Source organism: Thamnophis elegans, chromosome 14 (assembly GCF_009769535.1).
Source record: "Thamnophis elegans isolate rThaEle1 chromosome 14, rThaEle1.pri, whole genome shotgun sequence".
Taxonomy (NCBI): Eukaryota; Metazoa; Chordata; class Lepidosauria; order Squamata; family Colubridae; genus Thamnophis; species Thamnophis elegans.
In genome coordinates, this window is record NC_045554.1 from 26,997,915 (window position 1) to 27,016,221 (window position 18,307).

Sequence of the window (18,307 nt, forward strand, 5' to 3'; positions counted from 1 at the left end):
ACATGTGAGTCATTTGCCACGTGTCTGAATTTTGATCACGTGACCATGGGAATGCTGCAATGGTCACATTTTTCAGTGCCGTTGTAACTTGGAACAGTCACTCAATGAACTGCTGTAAATCGAGGACTACCTGCAAAGTGTTGATGTCAACTTACATACCTTCGGCGGTTTGAGATGGGTGTATCTATTGGGTAACGTGATTTATGATACAGACTGAGGGAGGAAAGGAACTGGGGCAAAGTTCAGAAGCAGACAAACAAAGCAAAGAAATGGCTGTGAATAAATCTTGCCTAATGAATAATGCCTAATGAAGCTGTTAATAAATCACTGGTTTTTGTATTAAAACATTGGCTCGATTATTATGAATCAGTTACGGCATCATTAGGAAACTTTACAGTTAAATTGGAATTATAACCAGGTTTCAAAGCTTGTATGTAACAATTCAGAAATTTTTGTCTCTTGCTTCTTTGTTACTGCAGTTAAATAACGTTGGATAAGATGGTCAAAACAAATGAACAGCTGTAAAAGTAACAATACCCAGCAATCATCTCAGCATGGATTCTACGGGCAATGTAACAATATTTGGAATCATTTAGCAAGGTTAGATTTTTATCTGACTTTAGATATTAAAGATGGAATAAATCTGAATGTCCTGAGAAATTAATAATTAATGGATCCATGTCTGGTGTGAAGGTCTTCATCAACTTCCAATCACAATGGGGAACAGAATTTCTGTAGCTAAGCCAGATACTTATTAAGTGAATTGCTCCTGATTTTACAACCTTTTTGCCACGGTTATTAAGCGAATCACTCCACGTGCTTTTGACCATGATCTTGGGGTTCCTGCAACGGTCATAAGTGCGAGGACATTGTAACTTCAAACAGTCATTAAATGAATAATTTCAAGAGCTTTTATATAAGCCATGGTGGCGCAGTTGTAAGAATGCAGTATCGCAACTAACTCACTGCTCACTCCAGAGCAGGGGTGTCAAACTCGTGATGGCATGTTGTCATCATGTGATGTATTGCAACTCCCCCCCTTGCTAAACCGGGGGTGGGCGTGGTCTGTGCATGACACATCTGGCCTATGGGCCGTGAGTTTGACACCCCTGCTCCGGGGGTTCGATTCTGACCAGCTCAAGTTTGATTCAGTCTTCCATCCTTCCAAGGTCAGTAAAATGAGGATCCAGATTGTTTGGGGAAAGAGACTGACTCTGTAAATCGTTTAGAGAGGGTTGTAAAGCTTTGTGAAGTGTTATTCTCCTTCCTTCCTTCCTTTCTTCCTTCCCTCCCTCCCTCCCTCCTTCCTTCCTTCATCTAATTAACCATCTCCTTCCTTCCTTCCTTCCTTCCTTCCTTCCTTCCTTCCTTCCTTCCTTCCTTCCTTAGAATGCAGTATTGCAGGCCAATTCTGCCAACTGGCAGCAGTTCAATGCTGACCGGCTCATAGTTGAGTCAGCCTTCTGTCCTTCCGAGGTTGGCAAAATGCGGACCCAGATTGTTGGGGGCAAATAGGATGACTCTGTAAACCGCTTAGAGGGGGCTGTGAAGCACAGTGAAGCGGTATATAAGTCTACGTGCTATTGCTAGTGCTATATAGTAAGTCTAATACAAGAAAAAAAATCAGCTATTCTGCAGTCTTCATTTGTAGCTGTTGGTAACACATTAAAATGTGCAAATAGCCTGCCTCTCCTGCACTTCAGAATTTCAATTTGTTCCAATTCTGTAGTAATGCTGGAACTAATAGGCTGCCTGCTGAGTTAAAATTCCTCCTGGCAGAATAATCTGTATTTCACGTTCATCTTTATCTCAAGTTGTCTGCCTCAGCAGAAAAAAACAACTCTTATCACAGCCTTCTCTGAAATCTGCATAAACCCTCTCCAAAAAAAAAAAAAACCCACTGAAGATCTGGGCAGGTTTTAGCTACATTTAGAAGAGGGTAGAAGAAGTTTTACATTCCCAGTCTTTAAAGGGGGGTGGGGGTTGAAACAACTTATTCCAACTTTAACGGAAGCTTTGAAACACATATTCATCATCACCATGTGGCCAGTAAGTTCAGAGCTATTTTGAACCCAGAACGGAGCCTTTCAGGTGGAAACTATTTTATAGATTTTCGTTTTTGCCTGAAAATAATTTAAAATGGTCGGCTTAAAACATTTCAGATTCAAATCATCCTGTGCAACAGTGTGCATATGTTGGCACTGTTATTGTTCCTTTGGAGAAAGGTTTAACCTAACAACTGCGTCACTCACTTAACAACTGCAATGATTCACTTAACAACTGTAGCAAGAAAGGTTGCAAAATGGAGCAAAATTCACTTAACAACTGTCTAGCTTAGCAACAGAAATATTGGGCTCAATATTGTTCGTAAGTAGAGGACTACCTATACTTTGTTCATGGAAACTCAGTTCCATTCTGGTTTAAATGGTGGGTAAAGATGTGTGCACATCTGTCACAACACTTACTTGATTTCTGCCAATCCAGAATATTTGGTGAGAATCTCAAAGAGGTGAGTCATGTCCAGCCTGATTGCGCAACCCTCCAGGCTGAAAGAGAGGATTATGTGCTGCGTTATAAAGATTTAAATCCAGAATAGGTTGAACCCACCTTCCTTCTGATGTTTTTCCCCAATGCTTTTTCGCCTTTCCAACAGATTCTATAACAATATGGTAGCCCAAAATGAGGGGAAATGATTAATGTTTTTCTTTTGTTTTGCAACTCTTTGAAGATAGTTCTGTAAATAGATAGCTTCAAAAGATACTGTTCAAGTAGAGTAGAATAGAATAGAATAGAATAGAATAGAATAGGAGTGTAGTGTAGTGTAGAGTAAGAGTAGAATATAGAATAGAATATGGAATGGAATGGAATAGAATAGAATAGAATAGAATAGAATAGGAGTGTAGTGTAGTGTAGAGTAAGAGTAGAATATAGAATAGAATAGAATATGGAATGGAATGGAATAGAATAGAATAGAATTCAATTCTTTATTGGCCAAGTGTGATGGGACACACAAGGAATTTGTCTTTGGTGCAGATGCTCTCAGTGTACATAAAAAGACAAGATACATTCATCAATAATCATAAGGTACAACACTTAATGATAGTCTTTGGGTACAAATAAGCAATCAGGAAACAATCAATATCGATATAAATCTTAAGGATATTAGCAACAAAGTTACAGTCCTGCAATCATAAGAGGGAGGAGATGGGTGATAGGAATGATGAGAAGATTAATACTAATGCACACTTAGTAAATAGTTTGACAGTTTTGTGGGAATTATTTGTTTAGCAGAGTGATGGCATTTGGGAAAAACCTGTTTTTGTGTCTAATTGTTCTGGTGTGTAGTGCTCTATGGCATCATTTTGAGGGTAGGAGTTGAAACAATTTATGTCCAGGATGTTGGGGCTGCCTTTCATTTCCCCGACAGGAGCTGGAGCAAAGAACAGAAACTCATCCCACCCCACAGCAGCTCTTGGGTCTTGAACACAGGCTTGCTAACTTCCAATTCAGTATCCTAACCACATGCGCCACTGTGCCCCTAGGTATTCGGTCTGTTATTGCCAGGATTTGGGAACATTGAAAGGTTATGTTGCCCCCATAGAGAACGGCAGACGGAGCACCACCGCTTTGGCTCTAGGAGCACCCAAAAAGATGAAAATGCAACTTACTAAAAGCAACAGCTGCTCATCTGCTTCCTGGCATGCTCGCTGGCCGGGCTATACCTTTGAAGGGCAAGAAACAAACTAGGTTACTTGACTCAAGGACTTGGTTAGGTTCTGTATTCTTCTTCTAGTGCAGACGTGCTTATCAAGATAGTGCTAACATTTCTTGTTGTTTAACTTCTGAAATGAAAAACTACGGTCCATCTTGTCCAGCACTGATGATGCTACTGAGTGTTCTGAGCCAGGCTTCCTTAGAAAGCAAAAGCAAAGTCTTAGTCCCAACGAAACCTCTTTTAGTTACGTGACTGTGAATTCCTTTCATTCACAGTCAGCAAGGCTTATCAAACAGTCTTTCAAAAGAATGTTTATCCACACGCACCTTATCCCGTTAGGATAAGGGTATCCAGACACAGAGCAAATCAAAACTTGGCACAGAGTTTCTTAGAAACAGAACTTTCCAGACCGATGAACGAATTTTTTCCTGCAAAAACCCACTTCCCGTTCGTTCCTCTTTTGTTTCCTATGGGAGGGGCCAATCACCTCCAAAGTGTTGCTTTATTCCCAAGTCGGCCCTGCTTTCTTAGTTGTTCTTGTCTTCTGACAGCTCTGCACACTGGGAACAGGCTCCAGCTGTTCCTCTGCCTCGCTGCTGTCTAGCTTAGAGAGCATCAAGGGCTCCTCATTTCAATCCTGAGCTACAACTATTCTCCTTTATTGATACCTTCTGAACTTGTGTTACCCAGTCTTTTTAGTTGGAAATGCTAGGTGTTGGACTGATAAACTTCTGCAGGCAAAACATCTGGATCTTCAATGTTGAGTGATATCTCAAATGGTTGACCAACAAGCATCTTTATACCAAGATCGGAAGAAATCTGACAGCATCTTTTTCAACTAACATGGTTTATTTATTGTGTGCCCCAAACTGATGTCTTTTAATAAAATGTATTAGTAAAGATGCTACCATATTCTGTCTGATTTTAGGCTATCATGGATCAAAAGAGCTCTCCTCCTATAATATTCAAAATTGGGGGCTATATTTCTTTTGGGATCCTTGTATATTTGTTTATTGCTTCTAGCAAGTTCATAGTGAAACAGAGGTGAGATGGAACAATTTTCAGGAACTTAAAACGAATTCCTTCCCTGGAAAAAAAATCCACAGCAGAGATCCATTTCTTTTTTAAGTTTTATGTAGCTGTTGAAAGACCTCCACTAGTACTTCCAAGAGTGACCAAAAAGGAATTTTCAAAAAAGGTATAGGTAGTCCTTAAGTTACCACCACAATGAAGCCCAAACGTAGTGTTGCTAAGTGGAAGATTTGTTAAGAAACTTGTACCCCATTTTATGATCTTTTTTACCGTGGTTGTTAAGTGAATCACTGCAATTGCTAAGTTAGCAGCATAGTTGTTAAGTGAATCCGGGTTCCCCATTGACTTTGCTTGTCAGGTCGCAAAAGGTGATCACATGACCCCGGGACACTGCAACCGTCATAAATATGAGTCAGTTATCAGTGTCCGAATTTGGATCATGTGGGAATGCTGCAACAGTTTAAGTCTAAAAAATGGTCATAAGTCACTTTTTTTAGTGCCCTTGAAACCCTTAATGGTCACTAAATGAACTGTTGTAAGTTGAGGACTACCTGTACTTCTAAAAAAAAAAAAAACCCATCCCTTGGTGCTGATAGCAATGCAGAGGGTTTTTTTAAACATGGGTGGGGGAAAAAGTTGCTCCTGTCACACAGTGAAATTTAAATAGTAGTACAGTCCCTTGGTCCAACCTAGTGAAGGTCCATTGATTTTTAATTGAAATACTGGATCAGAAATGGGCAAATTTTGAAACCTGAATGCAAAATTGAATCCAGCATTAATCCATAATCAAGATAAATCCTTCCTGAAAAGAAAGGTACATCAAAATGAAGACAATCCTCACCTTATATGTTCTCCGAAGCGTAAGCGACATCTCTGGATGCTTCCCAAACTATGAGAGAATGCGGAAATGCTATGAGTAAAGTGATTCATCTAAATGAATGTAGCATCCAAGTTTCTCAAGTGAGATGAATTTGACTTCTCAACCAGGATTTTTCAATTGTGCAGCAACTTGATGTGATATCTCCACTCTGAGCCCATCTCCACAGATATGGGTTTTAGTTGCTGTCTTTGCTATGGACAAGCTTTGAAAAACAATCCAATTCCAGCTAATTAATTTGCATAAATATCATTCCTACTCTTTTCGGCCAGCCTATTGTAAAATGCAGAAAGAGCTATAAATAAGGAGAAATGTTGCTGAAATATTGCTATGGTGCAATGTTTCTCCGACAATATTAAAAATGCATGGAATTCAAGTCCCAGAATTCTCCAGTCAGAATTCTGACTTAACATTCCCTAAGGTTGAGATACACTCAGTGGTGGGATTCAGCCAGTTCGCACCACTTCGGGAGAACCGGTTGTTAAGTTTCTGAGCAGTTTGGTGAACTGGAGGTTGGAAGAAATCATTAGGGCAGAGAACCGGTTGTTAAGTTATTTGAATCCCGCCACTGGATACACTGCGATTGTGGTTAAAGACTCTGTGGTAGAAACTGGGAGGTGGGTGAGTTCTACTCCCGTGTTCAGCTCAAAAGCCAACTGAGAAGTTAAGACCAGTCTTAAGGCCATTTACTCTTTGCTTTGAACCTGCGCAAATAAACTTTTCCTTCTCTAAAGTGCTGGCTTGGGTCCCATCATTTCTACTACATTCCCAACCCTAGGAAGAGGGCAAAGACAAAAAAGGTTGCCAAGAAAACTGGAAGGTCTACTCCAAGCTATTGTCTAGACCTGTGATGGCGAACCTATGCCACAGGGGGCACGCAGAGCTCTCTCTTCGGGCACACCAGCCATTGTCCAGCCCAGCTCCACCGCGTATGCACACGTGCCTCCCGCCAGCTAGCTGGTCTTTGGGTGTCTGCTGTGTATACACGGGAGGGGGCCATGAGGGGACACATGCACGCATGCGGGGGCAGGATGCATGCACAGGGGGCACTGTGCGAGGCCCCAAAATGCACTCCTTTGGGCCTGGAAAGCCTCCTGCACCAACATGGAAGCCAAAACTGGGAGGGGTTGGGGGAGGGGGAATTGCATGCACTATGAGCGGGGATCGTGCATGCGTGGGGGCAGGGCATGTCACACACACACACACACACACATTGCATTATGGGTGTAGGCATGTGCGTACACTTTTGACACGTGACGACCAAAAGGTTAGCCATAACTGATCTAGATCATGGGTGTCAAACTCGATTGTGTCACCTGACGTATCGCGACGTATCATGATATTTTTTGCCTTTGCAGAACCAGGGTGGGCCTGGATAGGATGCATCCAGCCCGCGGGCCACCAGTGTAACAAGCCTGGTCTAGACTGACCTGAAGGCACAAAACAGGCACACAAACAAACAAGAAACCTTCAAACCCAAATCACCCAGTTGCATTAGAACAGGGGTCTGCCAACTGCGGCTCTGGAGCCGCATGTGGCCCTTTCCTCCCTCTGCTGCGGCTCTGCCACCGATTGGCGCCACAATTTTGAGAGGAGCTTCTGGTGGGGATGGGGGGAGAGAAGCACAGTGAGCCAGGAGAAGACTCTATGGCAAGGGGAGGGTTTTCCAGTTGTCTCCACACTTGATAGGGCTTTCGGTTAAGACAGGTAGAGGAAAAAGTATGCTGACCTAGGAGGAGACTCTATGGTGGGGGAACTGAACTTCTGGTCAGCTCCAGAATTGAATGGGGGGCTTCCGATTAGGACCTTCGTGGCTCCCGGTGTTTTCTTTTCTGTGGGAAATGGGTCCAAATGGCTTTTTGAGTGTTTACGTTTGCTGACCCTTGCATTAGAACAGAACTTCCTCCAGTCCCAACCATTCAAGAGATTTGCCCCTGGAGATAAAGACTTCTGTTGATAAAGATGTAGTACGAGAGACTGGACCAAAGACTGCAAACCTGTTGGATTGAGAAGGTCAATGGTGAAGAACTGGGGTGTTTTTTGTTTTTTTTTACATACCCTAAATGCACTGAAGTGATACGTTCTACGCCGGAGAAGAATTCTAGCAAGGAAATGACACCATGCAGCGACATTTGGTTATTATCCAGACTGGAAGGAAAGAGAACAGAAATGGTCATTGCTAGGAACACAAATATGATTACAATCTATACAGAAGCTAATCTGACCGCAGAGAATTCCTTTCATGGTATTCAAAGCTCTAAGCACCTTGTCCTAGCTACTTGGTATTGGTACGTGAGGGTAAAAAAAAAAAATACATAAATTAAATAGGCTGATATTTTGAATGTTGTAATGCTGCTCACTTTCAGTCCTCCTTCCCTCTCTCTCTCTCTCTCTCTCTCTCTCTCTCTCTCTCTCTCACACACACACACACACACACACACACACACACACAATCAGGAGCATATAAAATAATGGCTTCGAAAGTATGGAGCCTGAAAATGTGTGTGGACTTCAATTCCCAATATGCCCCAGCCAGCATGCTGAAGTCCAGACATCTTCCCTACAAAATTATTAATACAAAATAATATAAAAATAGCACTTAACAAAAATTGTAACTTCCCGTCATCAAAAAGTGGTGAACTCCAGACAATGTCTACAATGAAAACTGTTGTGGCCCGGCAGGAGCCGTTGGAGCTGCCACCAGACTCCGACAGCGAGGGGTCCTATGAGTTGGCCCTGGAGGATGTGGAGGACCCTGGACAGGGTTCTGACTCTGAGCAGGGCGCAGAGAGACTGGTTGGCCACCAGGTGGCACCTGAGCCTTGGATCAGTGGGGAGGAGACAAGAGAGAGTGATCCAGAAATCACCTGTGAGTTGTTCCAGGATGCACGCCGTCGAAGGGCTACTGATGTCAAGAACAACTACGTAATTACAGGAGGTAATTACGCTCAGCTGATGGTCATTAAGCTCCTCTCCCAGACTATAAAAGAGACTGCTTGTACCACGCCCTTCTTGCAGAAGTCAACCTTTGACTAAAGAGAAACAAACTTGGCAGGTTGGATTGCTGCCAGAGTTTGTTTGCATTGCTGCCAAGGTTTGTCAGACTTGCTGCCAAAGTCCTTATCTGTTTGTTTATTTGGCTTTCAGCCACCGAGAGTCTGGTCTTGTTATTAAAAGACATTACATTTTATGCTTGTCTCGGCTTTCATTACTGAATGGAGGAGGGAGTCAGAACAGAAAACTATGGTAGGTCAGGATTATTTAAGAGCTGTCTGAGGATATTTATCTCTACAGATATCACTAATTAAAGAGAAGCCTTTACTTACATTAAAGAATTCAAATTCTTCAGATTTTGGATGGAACTCATTATCTTCAGGACTCCTGAGTCCCCGAAAGAATTATTTGACAAACTGATGATAGGAGAAAGAAAAGAATGCAAAGAAGAGATTACTAATCCAATGTGCATATTTATCTTCTGTTATTGCATATTCTACTTTAGACTGTGAATTTAATTGAGGCAATATTTTAATTTTATTGATTTGGGCACAGGACCCAGTGGAATATTTCAAAATATTTAGATGCATCCAAAGGTGGGTTGTTCATTTTTTTACTACCAGTTCAAGTGTGCTCCCAAGTGATGCTTCTGTGCAATACTTCTGACACGTGCAAAAACTTATATGCATGCGCAGAAGCGTCCGTGCAGGTGGGTGAAGCTTCCCGCCGCCGCTACTACTGGTTCACCTGATCTGGGCCAAACTGGGAACAATCCACCTCTGGATGCATCTCAATGTATCTTCTCCAAAATAGAAGCTTCTGGAACACTAATATGTACATATTGATGCAGACATCCAAAATTTCAAAATGCTCCCAAGCTCAGGACATTCACATTAATTGACAAGAATGAATACTCATTCTACTTCTAATTCACTGCTGCAACTTCTCAGCGCTTAGCACAAGTTCTTGAGATCTTCATCATGAAAATGATTACCTTCCAAGCTAATAAAGAAGGAAAATCACCATTCAAGTGCTGATTAAGCCAGGTAAGTCTAAAACCTCTTATGCTAGGTTCACACAACATAGTAAACCCTAAACCTGGTTCAGAAAATTTTTAGATTCTTGATGGTGTTCCTCAGAACCAGTGACACATACAATGCTCTTTTTCCTCCAAGCATCTAGAGGACCAAACTAAGTAGATATTAACAAACCATATTTCCTTTGATGTCAGCTCCATCCGTTGACATTTGTTTAATTGGACATCATGAAAACTGTAATTCCTGTAGCAAAGGCAAATGAAAAAATAGAATACAATGGGTACAAGGAACCAGCACCAGAAGTCCAGCAATGTGATTGGTCAAGTGTGGCTAGAAATCGACTATACGATAGAGGACAGAGAGAATGGCCTTGAAGGTTGACAGGAAGACCCAAGGCCATGGTGTCATCAAAGGAGGCTGGCCAAGAAAGAAACTTGAGGAAACATCTCAGATAAGCCATTCATTCCCTAGTTCACATGAAGATAAATTGAGGGAGGGGGAAGCACACTGAGATTTGCAAAATTCTGTCACTATAGATTATCCATAAAAATAGTCCTTATCTAATACAATACAATACAATAGCAGAGTTGGAAGGGGCCTTGGAGGTCTTCTAGTCCAATCCCTGCCTAGGCAGGAAACCTTATACCGTTTCAGACAAATGGCTCTCCAACATCTTATTAAAGACTTCCAGTGTTGGGACATTCAGAACTTCTGGAGGCAAGTAGTTCCACTGATTAATTGTTCTAACTGGCAGGAAATTCCTCCTCAGTTCTAAGTTGCGCGTCTGAAGTGCCTGACAAGTGTTGCGCATCTGTGCACAGTTCACAAGAAAACAGCTGAAGCGCAACAATCCATTCTGCTGCACCTATCAGCTGGGCTAAAAACCAAGGAAATATATGTAGGTAGAGCCCAGGGGCAGGTGGGTGGGTGTGCCTGAAGGTCAGAGCGAACCGGTTCGCTCCCAGCTGATCTTTGGAGCTACCTGTTTGCCCGAACTGGGCCAAACCTGTAGCCTCCCACCTTCCAATGCAATCCCACAGAGTTGGCCTCCTTGGGGTGGCCTCCTTGGGGTGCCTCCTTGGGGCACAGAGTTGGCCTCCTTGGGGTGCCGTCGGCCAGACAGTGTTGGCTAGTGACCCCCAGGGGGAGAGCCTTCTCTGTGGGAGCGCCTTCCCTCTGGAATGAGCTGCCCCTGGAGCTTCGCATAATCCCGCAACCTCTGGTCCTTCCGACGCACCCTAGTTGGCTTTTCCAGCAAGCCAGCCTGGCCTGAACAAAACAAAACAAATTATTGATTATTGTTAATTTTAATTGAATTTTTTTAATGTTATTGTGAATCTTAATTGGGTTTGTTTTTTGGATATTCTATCTAATTTTTTTAAACTTTTGTAATATTGTTCTTTTTTAATGTTGTACGCCGCCCTGAGTCCTTGGGAAAAGGGCGGCATATAAATCCAATAAACCAAACCAAACCAACCATAAACCAAACCAAACCAGAATCCCACCCCGATCAGCACTGAATTGATGCTAGATAAGAATCAATGGAATTCAAAAGGAGTTAGGCCATTTCTAGCATCGTACTGACTGCCGGCTGATAACTCGCTTGATTCTGCCTGCTCTTCTCCAACATTTGGTCTTCCTTGAAGGTCTGACACATACCTTGACTGAGTAGCATCAGGGCCCTCTTTATTCACAAAGGTCAAAACTGCAATTTGTTGATCAATGCTAGAGAGAAGAGAGAGAGTTGTGCAAGATCATGCCTTTTTTTTAATTACATTTTTTTTATTTTTTGTTCTCTTACAGTGTATACATTTTAAGTATACACTCACAGAATTGTTCTTCATCTTTACATTTGTCATTCTTATACATTTGTTATTTAATAGGTTATAATATACAGTTTGGGTTGCTTTATTTACCATCCCTTCCGCCTGTTGTAACACCACCTTGTTTTCTCTTTCTTTTCTCCCACCCTCCTTCTCTACTTCCTTCCTTTCTCCTCTCCTTCCCCTTCCTTTTTCCCTTACCTCTCCCCTACTCCTACTCTTCCTCTTCCCCTTCCCATCCTCTTTCCTACTCTTTCTCTCCCTTCCATCCTCCTCTTCTTTCCCCCCTTTAAAATCATATCTTGATGCTAAAGTTGACAAAAGATCTGCAGGAAATAGCCTAAGAAATGATGCACGAACACACTGTTCCATGCACCTCCATTTCCCATGGTGAGAAGTTCCAGAAGCCCAGTGCCCATTCAGATTTCATTCCCTTTGAAGCAGGCTATTCTATACAGGTAGTCCTCTACTTACAACTGTTTGCTTAATGTCCATTCAAAGTTACAATGGCAATCAAGCTAATGAATTACAACCTGGCCTTGCAGTTACGACCATGGAAATTGGTCCAATCGTGGTCATAAGCCAAGGACTACCTGCATTTGATTTAGAAATAAATTGATTCTGCATAAGTGCAAACATGCAATTCAAACTTTTCCAGAGAACATTCGGCCAATCAAAAGTGGGCACATATAAGAAAGCTAAAATGCTTCTGCTGCTCAACCTTCAGCCCAAACTTATAACAACAGCCACTTCTCTTCAAAATTGAATTGTTCTTGTCTTGATTCGCCCCATGCATACCTGGCTTCCAGTTTCACAACATTTGGGCAAAGATTCACCAAGTCCAGGAGATAAAAAACGCTCTTAAGCGAGAGCTGGTTGTTGCTTAAACTGCAGAGAACCAAATCACATCACAAGAAAGAGAGATTGTTAGAAAACAGCTATAACAATAAATGCCACATTAATATTAACTGGTGGCTTGGTGCAGAGGTGTCCAACCTTGGCCACTTTAAGTCGTGTGGACCAACTCCCAGCATGGCTGACTGGGGAATTCTGGGGAAATGAGCAACTTTTATTTCAAGACAGATGAACAACTGCAATGTATGGGTTGTGTGTCTCTGAGTTTGTTGTTGTTTGGGGAGGTGGTGACTCTGTCTTGTCTTGGCATCTATGTCCACTAGCTCATGCAACCTTCTGGATAATGTTTTTCGAGGTTCTTCCTAGGGCTGAGAGAGAATAACTGGCTCAAGGCCACCCAGCTGTGTCTCTAAGCTCATGGCAGGCAAAACTCAGTTTGAATGTACTTTAGAGCGCAAAAAATCAATTGGTGGTCCTTGACTTACAATCACAATTGGAACCAGGTTTTCCATTGATAAGCATGGTGGTTATTAAGTGAGTCACGCCCAATTCTATGTCTTTTCCCATAGTTGTTAAGCAGATCACTGCAGTTGTTAAGTGGATTGTGCGTTTGTTAAGCGTATCTGGCTTCTCCCATTAACTTTGCTTGTGAGAAGCCAGCTGGAAGATGCCAAATGGTGATTGCATGAATCTGGAACATGATAACAAATGTAAATATATGTTGGTTGCCAAGCAACTGAATTTTGATCACATCACCATAGGGATGCTGTGATGGTCATAAGCACAAGGACTTGTCATAAGTCACTTTTTTCAGTGCCGTTGCAACTCTAAGCAGTTGCTAAACAAATGGTTGTAAGTCAAGGACTACCCATATTAGGAATCAAATAGCTAATAGCACTTAGACTTATATGCCGCTTCACAGTGCAATCTCTCTAAGCGGTGTACAGAGTCAGTATATTGTCCCCAACAATCTGAGTCCTCATTTTACTGACCTCAGAAGGTTGGAAGGCTGAATCAACCTTGAACCAGAGAGAATCGAACTACCGAACTGCTGGCAGTCGGCAGTCAGCAGAATTAGCCTGCAATACTGCATTCTAACCACTGCGCCACCACTGCTCTTGCAATCAAATGCATTTTCATATTAAGTGAAAAAGGCATATTTTCAGACTTACTTCAGAGGACCAGAAATGCACATCTTGGACATCACAATCATGAGTATTCTGCATCCTTCATCACCAAGCTGGTTATCTGATAAACTGACACATTTCAAGTTAGTAATAATTGAAACACCTCTTTCTGCTTACAGGTATTTGGAAAGAATGGCTACCTACTTGATTTCAGACAAGTGGGAACAGTTCTGGAGAATGTCTCCCAACTCCTCTGCCCTTTGTGAATCTAACTGGCAATCTTGCAATCTAAACACCACAAGAGGAAAGCAGCAATTGTGAATACATTTTTAGTTGACTTCATTCATCATTTTTATACCTGTTTGGGGCACATGAACTCTTGCAAGCTCATTAATATTATTCCTTATGCCCTATTATTGTTGCCAATATGGGAAGACACAAACTCAAGCTGACTAACACAACAGCTAAGTCATGGCTTAACAGAATATCAGAGCTGGAAGGGACCTTGGGGGTCCTCTAGTCCAATCCTCTGTTCAAGCAGAAAACCCTATACCATTCCAGAGAAATGGCTGTCCAATCTCTTCTTAAAAACATCCAATGTTGGAGCACCCACAGCAGCCAGAGATAAGCCATTCGACTGATTGTTCTCACTGTCAGGAAATTTATCCTTGCTTTTAGGGTGGATCTTTCTTTGATAAGTTCCCATTCATTACTTCTTGTCTTGCCTTCAGGTACTTTGGAGAACAAGTTATCCCCCTTTTCTTTGTGATGCCTCTCAAATATTGAAAGACTGCTAATATCACTCCTAGTCCTTCTCTTTGTTAGACTGGACATATGCTTGTCTAATATTGCTTTGTTGAATCAACCACAAGTTGATAAAATCACAGATTGGTTTAATACAATTCTCCAATCTGGTGGTCCTACAAACATGTTTGTCATCATCTAGCTAACAAGCCAACGCATCTGAAAGGCATAAAGTTAGAGGAGGCTTTGTGAGAGTTATAAAAATATTGATGCCTCTAATATTGGTGTTGGGAAAGACTCCTAAGAATATCACGCACAAAATGTTTTACAGATGGCACCTGGCACCAACAAGGTTAGCTAAAAACTTAACAAATACCTCCCCAAAATGTTGGAAATGAGAATCAATACACGAAACATATTACCATTTATGACCTGTGAGGAGGCTAAAAATTTTTGGAAAAGGATCAAAAATTGGCTGGAGGCAATAACAGGGGTTAAAAAAGAATGGAAACCTGAAGTTTTTTTATTAGGAATAATGTCTGTGAAATACAAAAAAGAAATCCAGTATTTAATACTACATATAATTACGGTGGCAAGGATTGCCTTTGCCCAGAAATGGAAAAACAAATTAATTCCAAGTGAAGATGAAATAATAAGAAAGGTTATGGATTGTGCTGAAAAGGACAAACTAACTAAAGAAATCCAGGGAAAAGAAGAATCAGAATTCTACCAGATATGGGATCAATGGTATAGGTGGATGGAGGAAAGAAACAAGAATCAATGAAGGAATATAACAAAACTCAAAAAATAATAGTTATGAGTAAAATAAGAGGGTTAAGAATGGTGAAATCCAAATGAAATACAATAGAAGGGGAAATAATATAAGGTGAGCAGTATCGATTGATAATTGCTTTTAGAAAGAATAGGAAGTTCCTGTTCGTATTGTATTGTGTAAATGTGGTATACGTCAAATTTTTGTGAGTGTGTATTTTACATGTTTGTTAATAAAAATCTTTTTAAAAAAAGAATACCATGCACAACCAAGAAAACAAACTGATGGATTGTTGAACAAATCAACCCCGAGTTGTCACTTGAGGCACAAATGACCAGGCTCAAATTATGCTACTTCAGATACATTTTGCAAAGACGCAAGTCTCTGGAGAAGGCTGGAAAAGGTGGAAGGAAAGAAAAGAAAAAGATAGAAGAGCAGCGTTGAATGGGACCTTGGAAATCTTCTAGTTCAATCCCCTGCTTCAGCAGGAGACCCTATACCAGTGGTGGCGAACATTTTTCTTATGGTGTGCCAAAAATGCAAGAGCATGCCCACTCAATCATCTCTGCCCACCTGTGCATGCATGTGCAATCCCCTGTGCATGCACATACAACCTCCCTTTCATGCATGCACGCATGACAGCCCCTGTGCATGCACGCATGGCCCCTCCCCAGGTTTCAGGGGCTTTCCTGAAGCCAGGGGAGGACAAAATTGGCTTCCCCTGGCCCTCTGGAAGGGAGAAAAATCAGCTGGCCAGTCCGTGCATGTGTGCCAGAGCTGACAGCTGGCGTGCCACCACCAAATATGGCTCTGTGTGCCACATGCTATGGGTTCACCATCATGGCCCTATACCATTCCAGACACATGGCTGTCCAATCTCCTCTTAAAAACCTCCAGTGATGAAGCTCCCACAACTTCTGGAGGTGAGCTGTTCCACTGGTTAATTGTTCTCACCATTAGGAAATTTCTCTTTAGTTTTAGGTTGCTTGTCTCCTTGATTAGTTTCCATTTATTGTTTCTTGTCTTGCCTTCTAGCACCTTGAAAAATAGGCTGACTCCTTCTTCTTTATGTCAGCCCCTCAAATATTGAAATCTTGCTAGCATCATTTGTTTGGGATGGTATAGTGGGGACAGAGGGTTGGACTAGAAAACCTCCAATGTCCCATCCTATGATTTTGGATGACCAACAGCAAGGGGGATGGAGTCAGTTACAGCAGCAATGGGACCAATTTAGTGACTAATCATCCTGTATTTTGAATCTAGTACAAGTAGAGAACTAGGACTTTTCTATTGCTGTCCAAGTTTTCACAGGAATCTTTTTCAGATATTTAATTTAATAGCTAGAACAGTGAAGGGTTGCACAGATAGTCCTTCACTTACAACAATTCATTTAGTGACTGTTTGATGTTACAACGGCACTGAAAAAAGCGACTGATGACCATTTTTCACACTTATGACCTTCGCAGCATTCCCATGCTCATTGTGATCAAAATTCAGATCTTTGGCAACCGGTTCATGCTTACGACCGTTGCTTTGTCCCAAGGTCAGGTGATTTTGACAAGCAAAATCAATGGGGAAGCCAGATTCACTTAACAACTGTGTTACTAACTTATCCACTTATGACACAAGTGACAAGAAAGGTGGTCAAATGGGGGCAAAACACACTGAACCAAATGTCTCACTTAACAACAGACATTTGTTGCGCTCAATTGTGGTCATAAGTCTAGGACTGCCTGTGTAATGAGTAAGGACACATAGTTATTATAGCTAATTGTTTGAAGAGAGCTGGCCACTAGGTGAGGTAACCTAAACTGTGATTGATTGCTATGAGGGGGACATTTCTTCTTTCCCGCCTTTTTTCTTCTGCATGTGCTGTGTGAGAATTTACCTCAGGATGTTCCTGCTGTGTTGATTTACCTAATGATGCTCCCGCTTGCCCCACTATCTAGTTTGCCATATATACAGTTGCAAAATATATTTATTGATATAAAACTACCAGCTTGTGTCAGCGTCTCCAATTATTTGGACACTGACGGTGCATTTCCCCGACAAATCTCCCCAAATGCATCCGTCTGGCAAATTGCATGAATTCTTAGGGGTGCTGAGTTCCTTCAAACAACTGCAACTTTTGAATGGAAACCTGAAATTTAACCAGCTGCTTTAGTGATGCTGGGTTCACGCATGATCTGAAGTCACTTTTCTGATTTTTTTTTCCAAAGATGCCGTGTTGTTTGGGCTGTCTTGTCATAAAATCCCAAATTAAAAATCATCTGCATACATTATTGTTATAAATACAGTATGATGCATTAGAGTTTTATTGTATTCTCAAATAATTTTAAGGTATAGGGTCTCTTTCATTTCCCCCCCCCCAAATGCTGGGTATATCTTCATGTAATAAAGCCCCTATGTTTGTTATTTAAAACAAACTTAATTGTTTGTTAATTGTTATTTAATTGTTAATTAAAAACATGCACAAATCTAAAAATACTACTTGGATAAACTTTTTTTAAAATGTGCCACCGATAAATTCTGACATACAGAGATACTTACTGTAAAATTAAACTGGGTTTATGAGCAATTTCTTCTTCATTAATTCCCACATCTTTTAATCTGAAACCATGACATACAGTCAATATGAATTGATTGAGATTTGATTGAGACTATAGATAATAATATACAGAGATTTTGGCTTTAAATTGAAAAAAAAAATCCTTTTATGTCATGAAAACAAATAGATGTATTCTTATTAATTTTATACTGACCATTACTTGTATGACTTCGGTCATTATCTGTCCATTTATAGGTTTGGTGTTACCTTTTTTGAAAGTACATCTCTATTTTAAGTAAAAATAAATTGAAATGCACATGCACAGACAATGCAAAAGAACATAACTAGTTCAATTGAGACTTTCAAAATATCCCAGAAAATCATTGGGATTTAAATTAATCCTACTTTTTTTTTTCAATTTGGAAAATAAACTTCTGTCCTCTTAAAACTTTTTTCCTTTGGTCTGCCCAATGTTGCAATTTCTGTCTTTTGGACTTCTTTAAATATAGAGTAATATAGAATAGAGCTGGAAGGGATCTTAGAGGTCTTCTAGTCCAGCTCCCTGCTCAAGCAGGAGAACCTATGCTAATTCAGATAAGTGACTGTTTAGTCTCTTCTTAATGTGATGGGAGGTTAATATGATTAGCCTCTGCCAATTTTTCTTTAAAAGGAATTTCAGAAATTACTGTGAACCAGAATAACCAGATTAACAGAATAATGGAATTGGAAGGGACTTTGGAGGTTTTCTAGTCCAATTCCCTACTCAACCAGAAGACCTTACAC

At 41.1% G+C, this 18,307-nt stretch overlaps 1 protein-coding gene across 1 annotated transcript in view; it reads right to left on the bottom strand.

The window, feature by feature from the left end:
• Positions 1 to 18,307, bottom strand: part of NLRC5 (NLR family CARD domain containing 5) — an 87,180-nt gene that overhangs the window by 43,663 nt on the left and 25,210 nt on the right. Inside the window, exons 10-20 of the mRNA XM_032230239.1 lie at positions 17,527 to 17,586; positions 13,665 to 13,748; positions 13,506 to 13,589; positions 12,277 to 12,366; positions 11,315 to 11,380; positions 9,830 to 9,898; positions 8,951 to 9,034; positions 7,683 to 7,772; positions 5,589 to 5,636; positions 3,669 to 3,722; positions 2,466 to 2,546 (exon numbers count right to left, since the gene is read on the bottom strand). Of these exons, the coding sequence (XP_032086130.1) occupies positions 2,466 to 2,546; positions 3,669 to 3,722; positions 5,589 to 5,636; positions 7,683 to 7,772; positions 8,951 to 9,034; positions 9,830 to 9,898; positions 11,315 to 11,380; positions 12,277 to 12,366; positions 13,506 to 13,589; positions 13,665 to 13,748; positions 17,527 to 17,586 (810 nt within the window). The remainder of the gene's footprint in view (positions 1 to 2,465; positions 2,547 to 3,668; positions 3,723 to 5,588; positions 5,637 to 7,682; positions 7,773 to 8,950; positions 9,035 to 9,829; positions 9,899 to 11,314; positions 11,381 to 12,276; positions 12,367 to 13,505; positions 13,590 to 13,664; positions 13,749 to 17,526; positions 17,587 to 18,307) is intronic.